Consider the following 26,799-nt stretch of genomic DNA (forward strand, 5'->3'; position numbering starts at 1 on the left):
TTTGCCTTTCAAATAAATAAATAAATAAATACATCTTTAAAACAAAAAACCCAAAATTCTAATATGATTATCAGGGATATCTTCCCATATCATTACTTGTCCTTCCCTTAATATTTTTTTTCATCAATCTATAGATACTTACAAAATTAATATGTAAACATTATTGAAGGTTAGTTTCATAATAATACTATATATTTACTGTAAACATTTTCTCTATTACCATGCATCCCACCTAATGCTGAACATAGAAGACCTGGCTACTAGCCAGAACTCATTACTGATGTTGAAGCTAGGAGAAGTGGAAAATTCTTTTCAGTGTCTTAACTTACTTATCTATAAGGCAAAATTAATGCTAACTCTGCTTCTCAAGTATAATTTTTGAAAGAAATACTCAAACAAATAAATATACAGAAATATCCTAGAAAAGTAGAAACATGTATGTATGCAAAAACTATCAACATTTTAGATAAAAATCTATATTACTAATATCTTCCCATTAAAATAAAACAAATTTGTTATATAAACAAATTCAGATTATTCAGTTTCAAAACTATAATTAATAAAATTATAAATCTGAAAGTACATTGAGGTTTAATTATTATACTAACTTTATCAATATAAATATTTTAAGTACATGCCAATCTGTCATCAACTTTATTCTGTCTCTGTCTCTCTCTCTCTCACACACACACACATACACATACATGAATACACACACACACATTTTCCTCGCAGTTAATCTTATATACTACGTTATCCATTATTCCATCATAAGTCATACTTGTTCTTCTTCTAGTACTGTCCTCTTTCATCCTCTGGGTTCATCTACCATCTATGTGCCAAGACTAAACTACATCTTTTCTCTAAGACTGATCAAAATATTCTTATTTGAAACTGATTCCTCACAGTCCCAACAATTGTTTTCAAAAATTGTAATCCAAAAATGTACCACTTCAGTATTGTCTAATTGCTTAATATCAGTTTTTTTTTCTTTTTTTTTCTTTTTTTTTTGACAGGCAGAGTGCACAGTGAGAGAGAGACAGAGAGAAAGGTCTTCCTTTGCCGTTGGTTCACCCTCCAATGGCCGCCGTGGTAGGCGCACTGCGGCCGGCACACCGCACTGATCCGATGGCAGGAGCCAGGTGCTTATCCTGGTCTCCCATGGGGTGCAGGGCCCAAGCACTTGGGCCATCCTCCACTGCACTCCCTGGCCACAGCAGAGAGCTGGCCTGGAAGAGGGGCAACCGGGACAGGATCGGTGCCCCGACCGGGACTAGAACCCAGTGTGCCAGCGCCACGAGGCGGAGGATTAGCCTGTTGAGCCACGGCGCCAGCAATATCAGTTATTTTCAACTAGTTTCTATATCCTCTGGACACCATAGTTATATTTATACTTTCTTTGAACATGCTAGTGATACATGTATATTTTAATCATAACTATTAGCATATATGTACATGAAGACTGTTAAATGAAAAGAGAAAAGAAAAAAAATAGTGTGCATTCCCTGTACCATAGTGAACAGAGTTTTGTGATATGTGAATGTGTTTTGGATTTGTGGGAAAAGATGATTAATCAAATCCCTCACAGCTTGCGTTGACTATTTCTTGCAACTCTCCAATAATCTCTACTTCCTGGTCCATTCAGTCTTTTGATTACTAATTTCATTTTGTATTACCAAGAATTCAGAGACAATATTGTGCAAGATTGGGGGCAGAATCCTATTCATAATTTCCATGAGTGATAGGAATATGTTTATTTCTATCCCTATAACAGGAATAAATGCAATGAATCAATAAAATGAATAAATATGTATTGAATAAATGGAAAGATAGATGGATATGTATATGGGAAGAAGGATGTCCACGTCAACATGTTAACATGTCTACAGGTCTGCATTTGTATCAGCATACACCGTTCCTGGGTCAACAATGCTAATGCCAACAACAACTGTGTTGAATGAAATAGGACTATGAGATATCATTTATTTTACTGCAAACCTTTGAAGTATCAACAGATCCCTCCTGGAATATACAAAGCTCTGTACAAGACACATATTTGGAACTCAATAAACTGTGGTAAATAAACTATAAATGTAACTGCTTAATCTCATTTGCTCGGGCTTTTTTTCTTCTGTTAAAAAATCAAGATTTAGTTTTCTATTTCAACATGTTGATGATAACATCATGTTTAGTTCTTATAAAGTTCAGCTTTTAATTCAAATTCCTTCTAAAGAGTATAATCATTATATTTCTAAAATATACAGAGTTTTTTCTGGGATAGTTTTTTTTTTTTTCTAAAATGTTAACAGTGGGTTTTATGGGCAAATTCTTTTCCTTTTTCTTAGTGTTATTCTCTCTTGACATAAATATTGCCATTTTAAGATAAACTGGGACCTTAAAAACATTTACTTAAAGAAACTGTTTAGATTTGAATTTCAAACAAAAGTTTTATTACCTACAGTTAATATAAATGATTGCCACATCATGGGTTTGTACAGAAGATATTTTTATTTTATTTGTGATTTCAAATAGTGTTAATATAGATGAAATTAAACTTAAACTTTGGTAAATAGCAATAAACATCTGTTGGTCATTCTGAGAGAAGTATCATACCCCCTTTTCTTTTGCTGAGATTTTCACATTCTCTCATAGTTAGCAACAATGTGCTGTTCCTCTCTGTAGGCCCCTTCTCCTGTGAGGATTTAGAAAACAAGGAAGAGAATCGGTCTTTCATTCTAGAGTTTGGAGCTGGGGGCTCTTTTTTAGGCCTCCTGTACACATGAGACTATACTTCCCATGTCCTTCTTCATCTTTTATAATTTCTAAGTTATAAAAAATTTATTTTGCTGAGATGTAGAGAGAAAAGGAGAGAGAGAGAGAAAGGTAGAATGAAAGAGATAGTCCGTCCACTGGCTCACCCCTAAATGCCTGCAATGACTGGGCTGGGCCAGACTGAAGCTAGAGCCACAAATTCCATCCATCCAGGTCTCCCACTTGGGTAGCAGGGATTCAACTACTTAATCCCTCACTGCTGCTTCTTAGGGTTCCTATTAGCATTACACTGAGGTCAGGAGAGAAATCTGGGCATCAAACCCCCTCTGATGAGGACTTGAACATCCCAACAAGTATCTCAACCCTTACATAAGACATATGCCCCTTTGCATACCTTTTAGGGCTCTGTGACTCCTCCAAACCACTCAACAATCCTCATTTTGACCTGCATCTCTAACTTATTTTCAAATAAAAAACAAGTCCCATAAAAAACAACAAAGTATGTGTATTTGGCTACCTGAGGGTATTGACATTTTCATCAGAATTTTAATAACACCTTTGCTTTTATAATAGTAGTGTCATTTTTTTTATAAACTTGGAAGATCTAGGCAAAGATACAAAAGTAAAAACAGCAATTCACATTTATTATATCAGAATATTATAGGGTATTTCAGGAATTTAATTATGCTATTATTTGCTTTGCATATTCAAGTATATACATGTGATGCTGTTGTGAATACATTAAATATATATTCTGTATTCTACACTTTTCATTAAATATTTTATTCTGAGCATGTTCTACTGTCTTTAATTCTTTCAAATGATTAACTTAATGGATTCCTGCTGTTCCATTTAATATAAAAATGATTATTTAATCATGTCGCTTTTGTATATTTAATATTTAATTCTTTGTATAAATCTTATTATAATAAAACATATATTATCTTTATTTACTTTTTAAACTATTTATTTTGTTTATCTGAAATGCAGAGGGACAGAAAGAAACAGAGATGGGGGGTGGAGAGAGAGAGAGACAGAAAGAATGAATATTCCATCCACTTATTCACTCCCTAAATGGCTACAACAGCCAGGACTGGGCCAGACTGAAGCCAGGAGTCTAGAACTCCATCCATATCTCCCACGTGGGTGACCAGGACACAAGTACTTGGGCCATTCTTCATTGCTTTTCCAGGAGCATCAAGAAGGAGTTGGATCAGAAATGGGCTCTGTGATATGGGATGCCAGCGTTACAATTAGTGGTGTAAACAATTGCACCACAATGCTTCCCTAATATGTTGGTTTTAATAGCCTCATAGACATAAACTGAACTCTAACTTATTGAACTTCATTTTGGTTGCTAATTGAAACAAGTAAACTTTTGATCAAGAGATAAAATAAATAAGATAATTCTGATCATGGCTGAGTGTAGGGTAAGAGAGGAGCAATAATGCTGATGGACATCTAAACAAACTTCTGTGCACTAAAAACCCAACAGCTTCTTCAATACAATTAACTTGATGGACAAAAATCCTAGCCTAATTAAGTAGTACCAAACAAATGAGCAAACAATAAAATAGACTTATTTATTTTATCTCCTTTCTCCTTATTAATTCTCTTTTTGTTTTTTTTTTTTTTTACAAAAGTTACAACAGTAACTTTTCACCACATATCAAGATACTGGATAGGGGTTCAGCACTGTGGTGTAGCAGGTTAAGCTGTGTTCTGTGCCAATTCATCCAATATGGGCACCGGTTCAAGTTCCGGCTGCTCCACTTCCAATCAAGTTCTTTGCTTGTGGCCTGGGAAAACTATAGAAAATGGTCCAAGTGTTGGGCTCCTGCAGCCACATGGGAAACCCATGTGAAGTTCCTGGCTCCTGGCTTCAGCTTGAGCAAATCCTGGCCATTGCAGCCATTTGGGAAGTGAACCAGCAGATAGAAGACCTCTCTCTCTCTCTCTCTCTCTCTCTCTCTCTCTCTCTGTCTCTCCCTCCCAGTAACTCAACTTTTCAAATAAATAAATATATCTCTAAAAAAAATACTTGATAAAATTCCATTATGAAATGTCAGATGCCCAGAATGAATCTAAAAGCAGTCATATAGATCCCAACTTTCAAGGATCTACTTAGCTATAGACATTTGCCTTTTATTTCTATTCTTTTCTTTACCTTTTGACTTTCTATCTTTATTCTTTACATATTTTTCATATTTATTTTCAATATGATTCTGGCTATGATAGTATTATTCCCACTTGAGGTGAACAAAAAGGAAACAAGAATAACAACAACAAAAAGCCTCAAGCAGCTTAAATAACTTCCTGAAAGACCCTGGCTTGCTTCGGTTTAGCACCTTTAACATTTCGGTATATTACACACTCACATGCTCCTTAAAAGATAACATGTTTAAATGTCTATGTTTAAATATCATGTGGCAAATGAGTCTAGTTGGCTCCAACTGGAGTCTAATAGGATCAAGTCACAATAGAGTCTTAGATTCCACCACTCATTCCAAACAGCTACTTAAAAAAAAAAAAAAAAAAAAAAAAGAGGTGTACAACTCACATCACATTATATACTGAACTCATCTTATGCAAATGAAAAAAAAAAAATCAACCCTTGGGACATTTGGATCTGGCTAAAAGGTCCATGAGAGTGTCACAGGCATGGAAAGCCATAACACGGTGGCAAAAAACAATCTAAATGAAAGATCCCGGTGAACAAGACCCCAGCAGAAAGAGCAGACCATCAAGGAGAGAGGTGCCTTTCTCCAAAGGGAGGAAGGTACCTCCACTGTGATACGGCCTTGACTAAACAAGTTCAGAGTCGGTGAACTCAAGGGGCTTCCACAGCCTAGACAGCTCATAGCAAGAGTCTCAGGTGATTGCTGACGTCATAAATAAGAGTGCCAATTGTTAAATCAACAACGGCAGTCACTGGGTACATGCTCCCCACGTAGGATCTCTGTCCTTAATGTGTTTTACTATGAAACTTAAAAACAACACTACTAGTCGAACAATATCCTATACCTTGTGCGGTTGTGTGAGTGCAGCCTGTTGAAATCCTTGCTTAGTATATACTAAGTTGATCTTCAGTATATGAAGGTAATTGAAAATGCAACTCGATGAAGGACGGGATGGGAGAGGGAGTGGGAGAGGGGAGGGCCGTGGGAGGGAGGGAGGTTGTGGGGGGGGGAGCCACAACAATACAAAAGTTGCACTTTGTAAATTCACATTTATTAAATAAAAAAAATAACTATATAACAAACAAAAAAAAGAAAAAAAAGAACTTAATACTTTACCCTTTTAGTATTTTTTTATGTTCTACTTAAAACTATTGGTTGAACTCTGTAATTAATACACAATTATTCTTAGGTGTTTAATTAATGCTATAACTAGTGCCCAAATAGTATTTTACACTTTGTGTTTCTCTGTGGGTGCAAACTGTTGAAATCTTTACTTAATATATGCTAAATTGATCTTCTGTATATAAAGATAATTGAAAATTAATCTTGATGTGAATGGAAGGGGAGAGGGGAGTGTTGTGGGTGGGAGGGAAGTTATGGGAGGGGAAGCTATTGTAATCCATAAGCTGTACTTTGGAAATTTATGTTCATTAAATAAAATTTAAAAAAAGAAGAAGAAAATAAAATTAAAAGTATATATATAAAAAAGAAATAGATACGCCTTACATTGGGAAAAGTACCATAATTAACACAAATGATTATGGGTCGAATGGGTCCACCTTTAAACATCAAGCAAATGCAATCATTTTTCTCATGTGACAACCCTACCCTTTAGTGAGCACTGTGGCAGTCCAGGCAATGTGCAAATAGCTGGGTTGACTCAAATGTGACAGTGCACAAATCCTATTCTCCATGGTTTACTATCCCTTAGAGTCGAGTTGTGTTGAGTGTCATTTGCAGACTGCAGCCAGTTGGTTACTTGTCCGGAACAGGGTAAGTTTGAGATTAAGCATCATAGCAATTAGACAATGGTATAAGAGTCAACACATGATAACTAGACAAATCTTACAAAGCTGATGTTGTCAAATTCAGGGGATGAACAAATGGTGCAGTAGTGTACACAGCACAGCCTCATAACAAGATTCTGTAATTTAAGGTTAGTTCACCTGCTGTATGTACCCCCAACGCATTTAAAATATGGAATCTAATTTTATCAAGAGGCAATTTAAATTATTTATATTCTATGAGATAAATTTTGGAACTGGCTACAGCTACAGAGTTGAAGCAAAAGTTTAAAAAAATCAATATTATTTGATTTATCTTGGACAAAAGTCAAAGTGAATAAACTGAGTGAAACATATAAAATAAATAAAAATTTATAAAAATATATATGAAGGGCAGACATTTGGTGTGGTAGTTAACATGCTGCTTGGGATACCCATATCCCATATCCGAGTACCTGGTTATATCTTGGCTCTATTTCTGATCCAGTTTCATGCTGATGCACACCCTGGGAAAGCAGCTCAAGTAGTTGGGTCTCTGTCACCCAAGTGGAGATCCAGATTGAGTTTCTGACTTCACTCTGGCCAAGCCCTGGTGTTGTGGGCATTGGGGGAGTGAACCAAACCAGATAGAAGGTCTCTCTTTGTCTTTTTGTCACTCTTTCACTTTACCTTTCAAATAAATAATAGATAAAAATTAAACAAAAAAGAAATACAAAGGGAGGACTGCGGCACATTTTTAAGTTGGTTAAAAAGGTTCCTCAGATGGCTTTTGAGAAGCACAGTTATTCACTGAAACTTAAAATGTTGTATTTTGCAGGAAACTAATTAGACCAATTGGAAACTCATGAATCTAAAAACAGAGAAGACAATCTTTTTCTTCTTCATTATTTATAAACAACCATATAAACACATTTGTTGAAGAAAATTGACAATGCAGTGTAGAAGATGCTGCCCAAATGTCCTCAGGGAAGCAAACTCTGCTGGAATAGGACATGGCGGCAGTCCTGCCTCTGCCTATGCAGGCTGGGTGAGGGCTCACCCTCCCAATGGAATGAAGCAGCAGGATGGGTAATCTGTCACCAGTGATGTATGATGGTTTCGGGAACTTGAAATATTGAGCTAGGCTTTGAATACTTGTGATATAGATCAAAACATACTGCATGATGTGGATCACCTCACCACCCTTTGTCATGGAACATTAAAGCTTGGTTTTCTTTGTTCCTTTAATAAGCTTTAATTATTATACTACCATGTTTATGTGCTAGCCTGTGTGTATAGTTGTTTGTACTCCACACTAAAAAGTGCTAGCTAGGGGCTATCCGACACTGTTCTTGGGTGGAAAACTCCCATATCTTGTCTCATCATTATCAATTGAGAAAAATGCACCAGGCAAAAAAATAATAATAATCTGGAGACAGTACCTCTTATACAGCATGGGCAACATGATAAATCATCCTACCAGCACTATTTGGAAGTCATCTTTGATCAATGTTTAAGAACACAAATGTGAACATGTCAATAAGTAGGATCTTCTACTTGATTTTTAATGACTGCATAAGTTCATACTACATGGTTATACTTGGGGAGATGCATACATAATTGTAACACTAAACACAAAATATTCAATAACAATGAGAAGTGAAGAAATGAGGTTGTCTGGGAGGAATTCACATATGAGGGGTTTTACATAAGTTCATGAGAAGTGTGTATTATGAACAAAGTTATTCATGACCATCAAAAGATGCTTTCACCAAAACAAACTTATATTTATGTATATTTTAATTTCTTTTCCAAAAACTTTATGATGTGCCCTCATTTCTATTATATATGAGAGTGGCATGTTGCACTGAAATATGAAATTGGGTAAGTTTTATACTTAATCATGATCATTGAAGCAGGCTAGGCCTCTTATTAGATTTGTCTCTGGATAAATTACTGGGTTCACTTTCAGTTTTCTGTGTTTAATTTTAATGTCATATGTTATTATATAAAATATGAATATAAAGCATCTTTCACAGAGTTTAACATATGAACATTCAATGTTATGTCTTTCTTTGATGATCCATTGATCATTAAATGTATGTGGGAAGTTGACCAATTTTAAACAAGATGCATTGCCGTGTTTCAAGGTGACATAAGTAGGAAGAAGTTGCTATAAAAATGGAGATTTCAAGGAAATGAGATTTGGGGTTAGGAAGTTCAGTTAACCATGAACACGAAAATCATTCAAGATTGCAATGACATTGTCAGATAACTATTTGAGAACCAGCATAATGAATGGCATGGCTTCACTACAGCCTGCACATGCCAAGGCTATTTCAACTCCCCCCTTCCCATTGACTAGTAATACAAGTGTTCCTATATGATGCCCTCCAAAAATTAAATGAAGCATTCAAGTAAGCCTCTCTTGGAGTCCTTCAAATGACTTATGTTCTAAGAAAACCTGCTAAAACATTTCTTGAAAATAAAGAAAAAGCTTAAATTTCACATTTAGATATAATTGGTGACCACAAGGCCAAGTTCAAACATACTTATCATATGTTCTGACCTGAGTATGTGAGGAATAAAGAAATAAGTCAAGATCTAGTGATTGTTAGAAAGCACATCGAGGTTTGATGAGAGCACAAATTCATTTCACTACTCAAAAAGCAATTCAGTGCACACAAATTATTGACAGTGAGCCCATTCCTTCCATGGAATTCATAAACAGCACATGCTTTCAGAACTCAAATTCTGTTTTTCCATTTTAAAGCATCATTTTACATCAAAATCTTATATAAACATTATATTTCTTAAGAATTTCTAAAATAGTTTGTCCCAGTATGCTTTACCAAGATCAAGTTTACCAATGATTGCTCAGGAAATTCAGAAAAATGCTGAACTCAAATATATTTTATTTTATGAAGTGTTAAGAGTAAAATCTGTGTCCCAGATATTGAAATTTGACTTAATTCAGCATGCCGTTCACTGCTTAAATATCCATTCAGTCCTTAGGAGCTTCAAAAGCAAAGTGTCAATTACACATAGGAGTAAATGTCTCTTTAAATATTAGTCCAAGCTGATATGAGAAGGGAGATGAGACCCATGATTTTTTTCTCCTTTGCCCAAAGTCCAAGGCTACACAAATTTCTATTGCTTATTCAAAATAATTGTGAATAAAATAGAAGATTACACATTTCATATCTAATAATTCTCAATATGACTTTTTAAAAATGCTGCCAACCTTCATGTTTGCCATCTCGCTCAATAGAACATACTAACTAGAGAGTAAATACATGGCTTGCATAATTACAATAGCACCTCAGAAAAATGACTTATGAGAGATTTGTGTATTAATGCTTGGCAATAATACACATTTCTCCAGCCTTGTATAGTTATAGTGTTCCTTTATATTAAACATACTGTAAATCTGAAGCAATAATATTGCAAAGGCAGACATATAGCTCGAAATTCAAAATGAAAACACAAAACTAGAGATGGAAGTCACTATCCGGTTCTATATCAACACCATAATACACATTCATATTCCAACTGAATTCAACTGAAACACAAACTTATGGGCAAATGACCCTGGACTTCAATTGAAAGCATTCATTCTTTTATTCAAAAAAAAAAAAAAAAACAAATTTTCAATGCCCATTGATCTTGAGGGACAATATCAGTTCCAGTAAACAAGTGTTGCTTGGTTCCTGATCCCATGAGTTAAATTACAATCTTTTTATAGTCTCCATAAATTAAACTGTAATTTGCAGGCATAAATGTACTTAATTAGAATACTAGAGAAAGAGGAATGTATTACAAAGGAGACCATCTTTATTAGATAAAAAGGCAAAGCTCCTTTTATCTATCATACATATAATTGACTCTATGCCTTGAAAATAAGCAAAGATATTATGTCTAAATGAAGCGAAAGAAAAAGATTAACAACTATCCAACCACAATGATGAGTATTGTTAGGGAAATCAGAATATTCAAGGAATAAGTGCCTAACTACCTTTTCACAAGTATATTTCATTTGATCAACTGAACCCTTAAAACTTTCCATAAAGACAAACAAAAGCCCAAGGTGGCTCCTGGTGATTTTATTTTATCTTGTTATTTTAATCTTAAGAAATGACTTATGAAAAACTGAGGTTGTTTCTTTGCCAGACCAGAAAAAAAGACAAGGTATATATATTTTCATATCATTTCCAAGTCATTTCAACTTTGCAAATAATCTCTCTAGTTTGCAGCACTTAAGCTTAAAAAAAAAGGAACAAAGAGAGAAATGAAAACTAATTATGTGGTCAAATTTGAAGCATTTGCACATATATACAGGTTACCAAAATCTACCGCACTATGCTAAGAAGAGTATTCAGGGAAGTGATAGAGATGTAACACATTCTTAAAGCCACACAACTAACGATCACAAGAGAAATGCAGGTATAGAATAGTCGTCCTAATATTTGGAGTATAGTTTTATAGCTGCATTATTTTAGAAATTGATTTTCTAATACATAGGCAAACCTTTAATTTTAAATTAAAATATTTAATCTTTTAAGAATCATGTCAATTAAAATATTAACCATAAAGAACATTATTTTTAATTATACAGAAGTCAAATTGAATATAAGTAATGCATACCATTGATCCATCGAGCTTCTGGATCATGAAGCACAAATTCTTTCCTGAAGAGGTCTTCTAAAGACAATCTGGTTTCTGATGAATTTGTGAGTTCATCTAAAATAAAAGAAATTCTACATTAGATAACTATCTCACATTGGTTTTAAAATTTAAAAAATTGGGGATGGCACTGTGACACAGTGGGTCAAGCCATTGCCTACAATGCCAGCATCACATATGGCACTGGTTGAAGTCCTGGCTGCTCCATTTCTGAACCAGCTCTCTGCTGTTGCACTTGGGAAAGCATTGGAAGATGGCCCCAGGGTTGGGCTCCTGTACCCACGTGGAAAACTCAGATGAAGCTTCAGCTAGGCCCAGCCCTGGCAGTTGCGGCCATTTGCAGAGTGAACTAGCAGATGAAAGATCTTCCTCTCTCTCTCTCTCTCTCTCTCTCTCTTTGTTTCTCTCTCTCATTCTCTCTTTCTCTCTACTTTTCAAATAAATAAAAATTTTTAAAAATCTTTCATATACTCATTTTTTTCTAATTTTATAAATTTTAATAACATAAATAGAACAGATATCATGTATTTTATCAGTATAGTTTAAAGAAGATAACCATACTTCCATTAATCTTCCTCTCTCTCCCCCAATTTTTCTTTCTAGTTTGCACAAGCTTATCACTCAAAGCTAGAAGTCAATAAAATGGAAAATTTTGGTAGTACCTGGAAAATAAGTCTTCATCTATGTATTGATTACCTAAGATAGAAAGTTTGCTTAAGCTTTTTAACCTAAACTCTCTTGGAGTGTGCCAAAAAACACATAAAAAGCGTCAACTCTCTTATTCACTTTTTAATTCATCCCCCTCCTCTTTCTTGCCATCTCTTCCACCTTTTCTATTTCAGCTATCTTCTCCTCCCTCCCAATTCTATTTTCATTATCCTTTTTTCCTCTTTTTCTTTATTAATTTCAATGTTATACTAAACAACATTTCATTTCCAACCATCCTCTATGAACTAAAGAAATAGAACTACCAACTTTAGAATGAAAGATGGAACATATTAATAAATAAAATCATGTTGTTTGCTGTGGCCACTGTATTCCCTACCAACTGACTGGTTGATTTATTTCCCTAAAAATCTGAGAAAACTGTCAGGCAGATGTATAGCTCTCACTCTTACCTATACTTTTAGAAATGCCAATAATTCTCTATAATGCTATTATGCTTAATAATGGTATAGGCAAATATTCTTTTTATGGTAGTGTCATTTCATGTTGAACCATGCCTGTAATACATAAACTACATTTAAGAATTTACCTCTCTACTATTGCATTAAAATTACTATATTTATATTACTATTAGGTAAATTTATATATTATAGTTGCATTAGAAGAAATTATAGAAACTATCTTGTCTCATTGAGTCAACAATATTACAAAGAAGAAAAATGTTAAATGCACATATGAGATAGAAAACAGTTATTCACATTCTCTCCTTTGAACTGTGACATTTCTTTGTAAAATAATGTAGTAATTTAAAGAATATCCTTTCCTATTTCCTAAAAGATATCTCCAATTTCTTTACTTGATTGTTGAAGCTCTATTCCTTCATTTTATCTTCTTTCATATTTTTAATGATATTTTATTTATATAAGGTAAACAAATTTCATGTATTTCATATATATAGAATTAGGAACATAGTCATATTTTCGACCCTACCCTCCATCCCGCCCATGTTCCCACCCTCCCTCCGCTTTACTTTCTTAATGCTTTTAATCTTTACAATGACATTTTCATTTTACTTTATAATCGTAAGTACTCAATTAAGAAAAGAATTCAACAAATAGTAAAATGAAAAACAAGCAAAAAGTTCCTCAACAGTAGAGACAAGGGCTATAAACAATACTAAAATCTTAAAATGTCAATTTCACTCATGTACATTACACTTTTTGCTATTTTATTAGTTTTCACATAGCAGAGAAAACATATCTGTCTTTTGGGGACTGGCTTACTTCACTAAGTGTGATGGTATCCAGTCACATCTATTTTGTTACAAAGACTTTTTTTTTACATTGGAATAGTATTCCATAGTGTATATATAGGACACTTTCTTTATCTAGTTTTCAGTTGATGGACATCTGGGTTGATTCCATAAATAAACAAAAGAAGACACACACACACAAAATGGAAGAATCTTCCATGTTCATGGATTGGAAGAATTAATGTCATCAAAATGTCCATATAACTGAAAGCTATTTAAAGATAATGTGATCCCAATGAAAATGCTAATGACACTCTTTTTGCATCTAGAAGAAATGATGCTAAAATTCATATAGAAACACAATAGATCCCAAATATATAAAGCAATCTTAAACACAAAAATGAAGCCAGGGGCATCATAATACCAGAATTCAAGATTTTTACAGGGAAGTTATAATCAAAAAAACCTGGTACTGGCACAAAAATAATCACGTAGATCAGTGGAACAGAATAGAGATTCCAGAAATCAATTCACACATTATACAACTAACTAATCTTTAACAAAGGAGCTAAAATCAATCCCAAGATAAACACCAGTCTTTGTAACAAATGATACTGGGAAAACTGGTTCTCCGCATGCAGAAGTATGAAACAACTCCCCTGCCTTATACCTTATATAAAAATCAACTGAAATGGATTAAGAATCTAAATCCACGACCTAATACCATCAAGTTACTAAAGGAGATTTGAAAAACTTTGCAAGACATTACCATAAGTAAAGACTTCTTGGAAAAGAACCCAGAAGCATAGGCAATCAAAGCAAAAATAGATAAATGGGATTAAATCTATCTAAGAAGCTTCTACACTGCAAAGGAAGCTCAACAAAGTGAAGAAGCAACCAAAGAATGAGAGAAAACAATTTTCAAACTATGTAACACATAAGGGATAAATATCCAGGATCTCCAAAGAACTCAAGGAACTCAACAACACCACAAACAATCCAGCTAAGAAATGGGCAGAAGACTTGAACATGCATTTTTCAAAGAATGAAATTAAAATAGCCAACAGACACATGAAAAAATGCTCAGGATCACTAGCTAGCAGAGAAATGTAAATCAAAACCATAATGATGTTTCACTTCACTCCAGTTAGAATGTGTCTCACACAGAAATCAATAAATAACAAATGCTGAAAAGGATGTGGGGGAAAAGGTACCCTAATAAACTCTTGGCAGAAATGTAAACTAGTAGTCATTGTGGTAGACAGTATGAAGAATCCTCAGAAATCTGAAAATAGATCTACCATATGACTCAGGTACCCCACCTGGGAATTTGCCCAAATAAAATGAAATCAGTATATGAAAGAGTTATCTGCACCCTGATGTTCCCTGCAGCTCAAACAAAAAAAAATCTTAAAAAGTAAATAAAATTTAAAAATCTTAAAATTTTATTGTTTCCAAAAATCTGTTAGCTGCATAATAATAGAAAGCAATCACTTTGACACATTTTTACTAAATTAAATTTTATTTTAATTTTAAAGTCCCTTGCTATATGACAGATTTTTGTATCAATCCCATATAATGTAGTGTAATAAAATATATGAAAGCACTTTTGAAATCCTATTGTATTTTATGTTTAAAATGACACATTTTTCATGTTTTAACCATAAACTACCCTCTCACTTTCCAAACTCACTTTGGCATATTCTCTTTAGCAGTAAATTGACAGTTTGTTGTAAAATCAAAGGCAGAATAGTTGAGGGACCTGAACATATAAAGAAAACTTTGCATCCCAGAAGGAAATTCACCAAATCAATAGTGTAAACACCAGGTTCCAGCAAACAATTACTGACCAACAAATACTAAACAGATTGAAGATTCACAGGTATAGTTTAAGTAATAAAACCTAGGATATCAATGAAAAGCACAAATTTTACATTAGTACTTGACAGATAAGTGTAATCTCATTTTTAGATTCAAAGTTCTGAGAAATGGGAGAGCAATAGAGCTTAAATATCAAAAATAACCCCTGACATTATCTTTTAGATGCAAAAGGCTACAGACAATATTTCATTTTCTTTGCAAAAAATGCATTATGTGCTGTATAAAATCATCTTTGTGACCTTTCAGCTGTGACCTTCATTCTAGCTAAAAATAAAATGTCAAAGATGTATACTAACTTCCTCTGATTTTATTTTTGTGTATTTGTAAAATGTTCAGCACTTACTACAGGAAGGGCAATGTTTTTCAGGTAAAAAGCTGGGACAAAGAGCTAATAACTTTAAAAGTTCAATTCTTTTTCACATGAATCAATCATGGACTTAGCCTACAAAATAAGTCAAGAAATAATTTAACATATACATTAGTAGCAAAAATTAGTAGATTTGATTCCAAATTAAGCACTGATACATATTATTTTTATGACACTAGAGCACACAAAAATGTGACCTTTCTAAATTCATTGAAAAAATTTTAAGATAACAACTGAAGTACTGTATGGGGTAGGAGATATTTCTGTTCTTTGTTTCTGAGGAGCTTATGCTGACACAGCAAAGAACGCGATAGTTGTCAGAATAAGGACACCAAGTACTAAGAGTTTGGAGAAAGAGAAATATTTGGCTAAAGTAGTCAAGGAATGCTTCGGTGAATAAAATGGCTGGTAAGAACAAAAAAAAGGAATAGTCACTTTGGAAAACAATTTTGTGATTTCTTAAAAAACTAAACATACTATTATCATATAACCCATTAATCACTGTCAATGGTATTTACCCAAAAGAGTTAAAAATTTTGACCACACTTATGAATTCCACATGGGTGATTATAGGAGCTTAATTTGTAATTGGTAAAGTATGGAAACAATCACAATGTCCTTCATTAGGTGAATGGATGGTAAACTGTGTTATATAAAAATAATGGGTTATCATTCCGTGCTCATATTTTTTTAATGAGCTATCAAGCAATGAAAAGGCATGAGGGAATCTGAAATGCATACCACTAAGTGAAAAACCATTTGAAAAGGTTACACGCATGTATAATTCTAACTAAATGACACTCTGGGAAAAACAAAACAATGGAGCCAAGGAAAAGATCAGTGGTTGTCAGGGGTTATTGGGGAGAAAGATGAAAAGGCCAGCACAGATGACTTTTAGGGGAAACTACTCTGTATAGTAAAGCAATGGTAAATATATGTCCAATCCCTTAGAATATGCACCATGTCAAATATGGATTTAGGGTAATAATGATCTGTCTGCAGGTTCATCAGTTGTAACCAATGTACCACTCAGGTGTTATTAGAGAAGAAGGGGCATCAGTAGGCAGAATGCATATATGAAAAATTTCTGTACCTTCCTCTCAACTTTGCTTTGGACCTAAAACTTTTCTAAAAATTATCTAGGAAAAAATAAAATTACTTGGACATTACAGGCTTCTAAAGACAGAGGAAGGGAATGTCACAGGCAAGAGAAGAGGAGAAATAAAAGGATGAACGTTGTCTGAAAAACCAAAGAAACTTTAATTCTAGAATTCATTTTCCATCACATAAGTTGGAGATTTTAATCAGAGTTAATTTTATTAGATTTTTTTAAAATGTGGAAAGAGTGAAGTCTCAGGGAACAGTTAAGGAGAAAAAGGGAGAGGAAACTCCATACAAATTAGAGGGACACAGTGGACTTACATGGAGGATGTGGACATGCACAAGTCAGAACCCCAACAGCCGAGAGCCTCAGAACCAGCTTTAGAGAGAGGTGAAACCAGACTGCAGGAGCCCAAGCCACTGGTGATAAAGCTGCAGGAGAAGCCTGGGGGTATCCAGCTTGGGGACCTCTGCAGGATAGTGTACTCACCAAATTAGGGGAGAAAAACGGGGCGGGGGGCATGTTTCTCTCTCCCCACTCTAAAACGGCATCCTGTAACAAGCCAGTACAGAGCAGAGGTCATTTTGGACAAACATAACAGCTGTGCCAGCTCGTGTCTGCACACCAAGCAACCAGCTGAGAGGAGAAGCCTGAGTCTGGCAGGGAGAACTGACAGGGGGCTGGGTGCTCCTGAGTTTGGGAGGCTTGTGTCTCAGGACTGTGAAAACTCCGAGACTACAGGGCTTTGAAAACACTGAGGCTGTGTGGGAAGGCTCAGGGTGTGGCTGGGACTTTGGCAGTCACTGTGAGAGGCTCCACATGCTCTGGGCTCCCTGTTTCCCTGGTGAGGAACAGTGCTAGGGAATCTGCTTTCACCAAGCACTGCACAGATCCTTTCTGTGGTCCTTGTAGAAGTGAGGACAAATATTAATCCCATTGGGGCTATCGCCCAGGCACTGGTCTCTTTGACAAGAGGAAATGAGCTGAGTCTAGTCTAACAGAAGAGAAAAACATCCCCTCTGATTAAAAAAAAAAAGAGAGAGAGATTTAACACACCTAGTCTGGGTGTCACCTTAATACTCCCTTCACCCTAGAGCACTGAACACAGCTCCCTGATCACAACCACCACATGCCTCTAGGTATTCCCTGAAGGCAGACACTCCACAATCCACACAGATATAGTCTAAAGATAAAAGTCAAAAAAAAAAAAAAAGACATCAATGAGTATCTCCACAAATGCTGAATAATAAATGCAGCAATTCAAGAAACAAAAACAAGGTACACAACATGATGCCCCCAAAATAATACAACACTTCAAAACTAGATTGTCAAGATGAAGAGTTTGAATGCCAGAAATGTAATTCAAAAATGATTATAGGATTACTTAGAAGTAATTAGAAGCAAATGCATGAACCAAAGAAATCTATACATGACATGAAAGAATATTTCTCCCATGAAATTGAGATCTTAAAGAGAAAGAAAAATGAAATCTTGGAAATGAAGAATTCAGTAGAACAAATAAAAAATGAAGTGGAAAGCCATACAAAAGAATCAGTGAAGCAGAAGAAGGAATATCTAAATTAGAATACAAATCACAGGCAATTATACAGTCAGGAAAAAAAAAGAGAGAGAGAGAAAACTGGCAAACCAGAATACTGTACCATGCAAAGCTCTCATTTATGAATGAAGGTAAAATAAAGACCTTCCATAACAAACAGAAATTGTAAGAATGTGTGACCTCCTGTCCAGCCTTGAAAAGATGCTTAAGGGTGCATTACACACAAAACACAGAAACATGGTCATCACTATGAATGAAGGTAAGGCCAGAATTTCTCCCAGAAAAAGTACAAAGAATATCCAGAGTAAAAAATAGGAATATTTATAGAAAAACGGCAGGGCAAAGTCATTACTTATTAATAGTCACTTTGAATGTAAATGGCCTCAACTCTCCAGTTAAAAGACACAGACTGGCTGTATGGATTAAAAAACAAACCCATCTATTTGCTACCTAAAAGAAACACATATCACCAACAAAGATGCATGCTTACTGAAAGTGAAAGGATAGAAAAAGTTATTCCATGCTAACAAAAACTGAGAAAGAGCTGGTGTAGACATCCTAATATCAGACAAAATAGACTTTAACAAAAAAATTGTTAAAAGACAAAGAATGGCACTATGTAATGATTAACAGATCACTTCAACAGGAAGATGTAACTATTATAAATGAATATGTACCTAATTACAGGATACCTGACTATTTAAAAGAAAGGTTAAGGGATCCACAGGGAGACATATACTCCAATATAATAGTACTGGGGGATTATAATACCCCATTCTCAGCAATAGACAGATCAACCACACAGAAAATCTTCAAGGAAATAACAGAGTTAATTGACATATTAGACCAAATGTAACTAAGAGATATCTACAGAACTTTCTATACTACATTTGGAAAATACACATTCTTCTCACAAGTGCATTGAACTTCTCTAGGATTGATTACATGCTAGGCCATAAAGCAAGTCTCAGCAAATTAAAAAATATCAAAATCAGACCATGCATCTTCTCAAACTACATGGAAGGAAGCTGGAAATCAGCAACTCTGGAATCCTAGGATATGTGAAAACTCATGGGACCTGAAGAATATGCTCCTTAATGAACAGTTGGTCACTGAAGGAATTAAAAGTGAAATAAAAAAAATTACTTGAAACAAAATGAAAATGACAATACAACACATCAGAACTGATGGGACACAGCAGAAGCAGTAATAAAAGGAAAGGTTATAGCAATTGGGGCCTACATCAAGAAATTTGAAAGCCACCAAATAAATGAACTAATGATGTATCTCGAGGATCTAGAAAAACAATGGCAAATCAAAGACAAACTAGTTGGAGAAAGGAAATAATTTAATCGGAGAATAAGTCAACAAAATTGAAAAAAAATTATGTAAGATTAGCAAAATGAAGAGCTGGTTTTATGAAAAAATAAACAAAATTTGACAAGGCATTGGCACAACTAACAAAAAAAAAAAACAGAGAGAAGACCTAAATTAATAAAATTAGAGATGAAAAAAGAAACATAACAACAGATGCCAGAGAAATAAAAAGAATTATCAGAAATTACTACAAAGAGATGTATGGCAACAAATAGGCAAACCTACAAGAAATGCATAGATTCCTGGACACATACAAACTACCTAAATTGAACCAGGAAGGTACAGAAAACCTAAACAGACACATAACCAGAATGGAAACTGAATCATTAATAATGCACATCCCAACAAAGAAGAGCCCAGGATTGGTTGGATTCACTGCTTTAATGTCCACCAGACATTTAAAGAACCAACTCCAATTCTTCACAAGCTATTCAAAACAATTGAAAGGGAGGGAATCTTCCCAAATTATTTCTATGAAGCCAGCATCATCTTAATTCCTAAATCTGGAAAACATGCAAATGAGAAAGTGAACTCCAGACCAATTTCCCTGATGAACACAGATACAAAACTCCTCAATAAAATTCTAGCCAATCGAATCCAACAACACATCAAAAAGATCATTCACAAGGACCAAGTGGGATTTATCCCAGGGATGGTTCAACATCTGCAAATCAATCATTGTGATATATAATATTAACAAACTGAAGAACAAAAACCATATGATTATCTCAATATATGCAGATAAAGCATTTGATAAAATACCACAACCTTCCATGATGAAAATTCTAAGCAAATCGCATATAGAAGGAACACTACTCAACAAAATAAAGGCAATTTATGACAAACCCATGGCAGGCATCCTATTTAATGGGGGGAAAGATGAAAGCATTCCCACTGAGATCCAGAACCAGGCAAGGATGCCCATTCTCAAAATTGCTATTCAACATAATCCTGAAAGTTTTAGCCAGAGTCATTAGAAAAGAAAAAGAAATCAAAGGGATACAAATTAGGAGGAAGAAGTCAAACTATTCCTATTTGCCGATGACATATTTCTATATATTGGGGATCCAAAAGACTCCACTAAGAGACTACTGAACTCATAGAAGAGTTGGTAAAGTCACAGTATATAAATCAATACAATAAAATCAACAGCCTTTGTATACAGAGACAATGCCACAGCTGAGAATGAACTTCTAAGATCAATCCCATTCACAATAGCTACAAAAAAATTCAAACATCTTGGAATAAATTTAACTTAAATTTAAGGATGTCAAAGATCTCTATTATGTGAATCACAAAAAAATATAAAGAAGATATAGAAATAGAAGATACAAAAGAAAGAAATAGAAAAAGATACAAAAAATGGAAAAATCTTCCATGTTTATGGGTTGGAAAAATCAATATCATCAAAATGTCCATACTTCCAAAAGTAATTTACATATTTAATAAAAGATCAATCAAAATACCCAGGAAATTCTTCTCAGACATAGAAAAAATGATTTTGAAATTCTTATGGAAACACAGTAGACCTTGAATAGCTAAAGAAATCTTTTATAACAAAAACAAAGCAGAAGGCATCACAATATCAGATTTCAAGACATATAATAAGGCAGTTACAATGAAACAGCCTGTTACTGGTATAAAAACAGATGGACAGAACAACGGAACAGAATAGAAACAACAGAAATCAATCCAAGCATCTATAACAAACTTATTTTTGACAAAGGAGCTAAAATAAATTCCTGGAGCTACAATAGTCTCTTCAACAAATGGTGCTGGGAAAATTGGATTTCCACATACAAAGTATGAAGCAAGACCCCTACATTATACCTTACTCAAAAATCCACTCAAAATAGATTAAAGATCTAAATCTACAACCCAGTACCATAAAATTATTAGAAAACATTGGGAAGCAGTTAATAACTGCTTCCTGCAATAAAGGTATTTTTGAAATAAAAAAAAAAGAAAACATTGGGGAAAACCTGCAAGACACTGGCATAAGAAAAGACTTCTTGGAAAAGATCTGAGATGCACAAGTAATCAAAGCTGAAATTCAAAAATGGGATTACATCAAATTTAGAAGCTTCTGTACAACAAAAGAAACAGGAAAGTAAAGAGGCAACTGACAGAATGATAGAAATTACTTGCAAACTATGCAAATGATAAAGAATTAATAACCAGAATTTACAAAGAGATCAAGAAACTCCAAGACAACAAAACAAACAACTCAGTTAAGAGATGGGCAAAGGACTTAAAGAGATAATTTTTTTTGACAGGCAGAGTGGACAGTGAGAGAGAGAGACAGAGAGAAAGGTCCTCCTTTGCGGATGAATCTGGAAAACATCATACTTAGTGAAATAAGCCAGTCTCAAAGGAACAAATACCACATGTTCTCTCTGACCTATGATAACTAATAGAGCACCTAACAGGCAACCTATAGAAGTGAAATTGACACATTGGGAAGCAACAAGGAACAGTTTTTTTTTTTTTATGCTACTTGTTGAACTCTTTACTTAACATAGATTTAAACATATGTGTATAAATTCAGTTGAAAATAGGTCTCAGTAGAAAATGAGAGTGGGAATAAGAGAGGAAGGAGGAATGGGGGTTGGGAGTATGGGTGGAAAGGTGGACATGGTGGGAAGATCACCATGTTCCTAAAGTATAGCAGTATAGTTCTGCATACATTCCTATGGATTTACTTCTAAGGGTACAATATATAAACTGAGACCGCAAATCCCCTTAAGCTAGGTGGTGAAAATATCATCCTAATTGTTAAAGTGATCATATGGATGGGATTAAGGGTCCGGTAATAATAATAGATAGAATTGAAAAGGAGTAAATGCTCCAACATGGGAAGCAGTCCACAGAGCAGACTCATAGACTGACAGTCATTTAAGTAGCACTCTGACCTCAGAATCAGCCCTTAAGGCCTTTTGATCTGGCTGAAAAACCCAGGAGAGCAGTTCAGGCATGGAAAGCCAAGAAACAAGGCAAAAAATGTCCTTCATGAAGGACCTCAGTGGGTGAGACCCCAGTGGAAAAAAGTGGTTATCAAAGAAGGAGGTACTTTTCTCTGAAGGGAGGAGAGGACTTCCACTTTGCTTATGGCCTTATCTAAATATTGATGGAGTTTGTGCTTTCAAAAGGCTTCCACAGCCTAGGCAGCTCATCTTAAGAGCCTGAGGTGATCACTGATGTCATACGTAAGAGTGTTAATTTTTTTTTTTTTTTTGTCCACACAGAATATTATCATCTTCAAAGCAGGAGTAATAACAAAGGCTTTAATTCACAAAAACAATAGGCTTTTTGGTAATCTGACCACTGGAAAGCAAAAGCTTTTTCATCAGTAAAGGTCTGTGATGTCTCATTTTGTAGATTTAATTTAGTGTATTTAAGGTTAAAGTTGACATCACAATTTTATTTTTTTTATTTTTTTTATTTATTTTTTTTTTAACTTTTATTTAATGAATATAAATTTCCAGTGTACAGCTTATGGGTTACAATGGCTTCCCCCTCCCATAACTTCCCTCCCAACCACAACCCTCCCCTCTCCCACTCCCTCTCCCCTTCCATTTGCATCAAGATTCATTTTCAATTCTCTTTATATACAGAAGATCAATTTAGTATAAAGATTTCAACAGTTTGCACCCACATAGAAACACAAAGTGAAACATACTGTTGGAGTACTAGTTATAGCATTAAATCAAAATGTACAGTACATTAAGGACAGAGATCCCACACAAGGAGCAAGTGCACAGTGGCTCCTGTTGTTGACCCAACAAATTGACACTCTAGTTTATGGCGCCAGTAACCGTCCTAGGCTGTCGTCATGAGTTGCCAAGGCTATGGAAGCCTTCCAAGTTTGCCGACTCTGATCATATTTAGACAAGGTCATAAAAGACAGAGTGAGGATAGTTACCAATGATCCTAAGAGTGGCATTTACCAGGTTTGAACAATTATACAGCATTAAGTGGGGAAGAGGACCATCAGTACACACAGGTTGGGAGTAGAGCCATTGGTGGTAGAGTAGAGGTTATGATTACAAAGGTATGAGGCCCAAGTGTGCTAGACAGGGTCTAGAACAAAGGACAGAGTCATTATTAGATGTGCTAAGAAAGGTGCTGTCTAAGCTACAATTAAGTTTTCTGATTGAGAGGCAAATAGGACCTGATAGAAGGGGCTTGATAATAATCTGGTGGGCTTTAGGCCTTGTAAGTTAAGAGGCCCAGACCTATCTATCTCTTCACATGGGGTATGTCCTAAGGGAGGTGTGAACCTCCTAGGGGAAGGCACTCTGTTGACTTTCATGACTTGGCTGGGCTGGGAGGAGAGCTGGCCAGGTAAAGGCAGGGGGCATCTCTAACAAGAAGTTTACACTTCTGCCTGTAATGTTGATGACCCTACTTGACCATATCCTCAGCTGCAGTGGTCACTTTGGAAGTTGGGCTGAGTGAAGGGCTTTTCAGCTTAGAGCCAATAAGATCTGTGGCTCTGACCTGGGCATCCTTCGACTCCAGGGCAGGTCCATTTCCAGTGATCCAACTCTTGGCAGAGCTGCCAGGGCTCTTCACAAGCTGACTTCTGCTGAAGCCCAGGCTTACCACATTGAAAGAGTGTTAATTTTAAATTAACAAGAATCACTAACTTCCCATGCAGAACATCTATGTTCAAAGCGTTATATTATATTTAATGTCTAAGTACCCACAAAAGATGTATCATTCTTGGTTGCTTCTTTATAGTTAATGAAGTTTCTAAAAAAGGGGTAGGGGGCACTGTGGCACAGCAGGTTAAAGCCATGGCATGATCACTGGCATCCCATATAGGTACCAGTTCTAGTCCTGGCTGCTTTTCTTCTGATTCAGCTCTTGGCTATGGCCTGGGATAGCAGTAGAAGATGGCACAAGTCCTTGGGCCCCTGCACCTACATGGGAGACTTGGAAGAATCTCTTGGTTCTGGCTTCGGATCAGCGCAGCTCCAGCCATTGCAGCCATCTGGGGAGTGAACCAGCAGATGGAAGACCTCTCTCTTTCTCTACCTTTCTCTGTAACTCTGTCTTTCAAATAAATTTTTTAAAAAGTGAAATTAACTTCAAGATTCAATGACTTTGAACAGCCCTTGTCTCAACTGTTGAGGAACAGTTTTATTGTTTTTTTGTTTGTTTGTTTTTGCTTTCTTTTTGGCTTTTTTTGATGCAAATTGTTGAACACTTTACTTAGTATAGAGTTGGTCTTCTGTGTATGAAGTTAATCAAAAATGGATCTTAGTGGAGAATGGGACTGGGAATGGGAGACAGAGGAGAAGGATGGGTGGTAGAGTGTTGGGAGGGTGGTATGGTGGGAAGAACCACTATATTCCTAAAGTTGTACTTATGAAATATATGAATTCTGTATTCCTTAACTAAAGGTGTCTTTAGGGGGAAAAGGAATTATTTCTTACCATCTCTGTTTGAATCAAATTTATTTATTTGATGTAATGAATTTATATAGGTAAAAGGCCACAGTAGACATCAAATTGTCCATTCCAATGGAAGAGATTATGCTAACACATCATTAAACAAATTATCATTATCTAATAAATTGCAATTTTAATTGTATTATTTTTGAATACTCTTTATATACAAGCATCTTTTTAAATTCCAAAAATATTTTGTCCATTCTTAATGAATTCTACATATTTTATTTACTGTATTTTTATATAGATGTTAATATAAAAAGTATAAAGCAAATGTACCAAAAATTACCATTTTCAGATAATTTTCCAAATTGTATTTTGGTGGTTCTCAAATATTTCTTTCATTTGAGCTTTGAAGCCAAATTGCAACTCAGTTAATCAGAAATTGTAAATTGGAAAAATTTAAACATTTTTTAGTACCAAATCAAGGCATTTCATTCAGATATACTTAATCCAATCATACATTCATGATGTTTTATCTTTTAATTTTAATACATATGCTTTCTGTTTCCTACTAGATTTAGTCCAAAATATTTACTATTATTGTAAACAGAATATTATACAGTTTAACTAGTTTATTTATAAAAGTAATGATTATGTTATATATAATCTCACATTTTCTGAAGACAAACAGTAATTGAGTATTTCATTTCCCTACATATTCAATTATTTGGTTTTAAAAGTCTTTTATGATTTTCTTTATCAAAGTTTAAAAACATGTCATACTCTATAAACAATTTTTGCAGATAATTGTAGAGTAACTTTTAATTTGTTGTGAATATTATAGTTTCCTTCAATGATAAATAACATATTGTACAATAATATCACAAAGGAAGTTGATATTGATATGCTCCACCAGTTTTATTCATATTTCACTGCTTGCATGTATTCATTTGTGTAGAATTGCATTTAATTCTTTGCAGTTTACTCAGAAGAGACCAGCACCCCAATCAAGGTAAAGCACAGTGTCATCACCATGATCTCTTGAGCTAACCTTTAGTTTCCATATTCCACCACCCCCTTGGAAATATGTCTCGATTCTTTATCTCTAAAATTCTGTAATTTCAAAAATGCTGTATAATTTAACTTATGCAATAGGTAACCATTCTAGATTGGCTTGTTTCACTCAGTATAATTGCCTTAAGATCCAGCCAAGTGGTTGTGTATCAATCATTTATTCTCTTTGATTACTCAGTAATATTACATGCTATGAATATACCACAATTTGTTTAATCATTCATTTGTTGAAGGATATTTGAGTTGCTGTCATTTCCAGTTTGGGGGCACAAAGCTGCTATGAATATTTCTTTGGATATTTTGTGTGAATATAAATTTCACTTTGTGACAAAAGTATTTCGTAGCTGGACCCAGTAATAAGTGCATGTTTATTTTTTCTTTTTCTTTTTTCTAATTCATTGTGTTTTTCTAGAGTAGTTGGCCCATTTTAATTCTCAGCAGTTTCTCTGCATCCTTGGCTATATTTTGTCTCTTTTCTTTTAATTTTATCTGTTCTGGTAGATGTAGAATAATATCCCATTTTGCTTTTAATTTGCATTTCTATAATAGCTAGTGATAGTGGACATCTGTTAACGTATTTATTTGTGATTTTGACTATCCTCATCTGTTCATGTCAATTGCCCATTTTCTGATTGGATTGTTTTTGTCGATGTATTCATTTTTTTTAATTTTTTAAAAATTTTTTTTTGACAGGCAGAGTGGACAGTGAGAGAGAGAGAGAGACA

At 34.7% G+C, this 26,799-nt stretch overlaps 1 protein-coding gene across 2 annotated transcripts in view; it reads right to left on the bottom strand.

The window, feature by feature from the left end:
• Positions 1-26,799, bottom strand: part of DPP10 (dipeptidyl peptidase like 10) — a 791,529-nt gene that overhangs the window by 591,135 nt on the left and 173,595 nt on the right. For both annotated transcript variants that reach the window (XM_062199274.1, XM_062199266.1), the window contains exon 3: positions 11,360-11,455. In XM_062199274.1, coding sequence (XP_062055258.1) covers positions 11,360-11,455 — 96 coding nt within the window. The remainder of the gene's footprint in view (positions 1-11,359; positions 11,456-26,799) is intronic.

This window comes from Lepus europaeus, chromosome 1, assembly GCF_033115175.1.
Source record: "Lepus europaeus isolate LE1 chromosome 1, mLepTim1.pri, whole genome shotgun sequence".
Taxonomy (NCBI): Eukaryota; Metazoa; Chordata; class Mammalia; order Lagomorpha; family Leporidae; genus Lepus; species Lepus europaeus.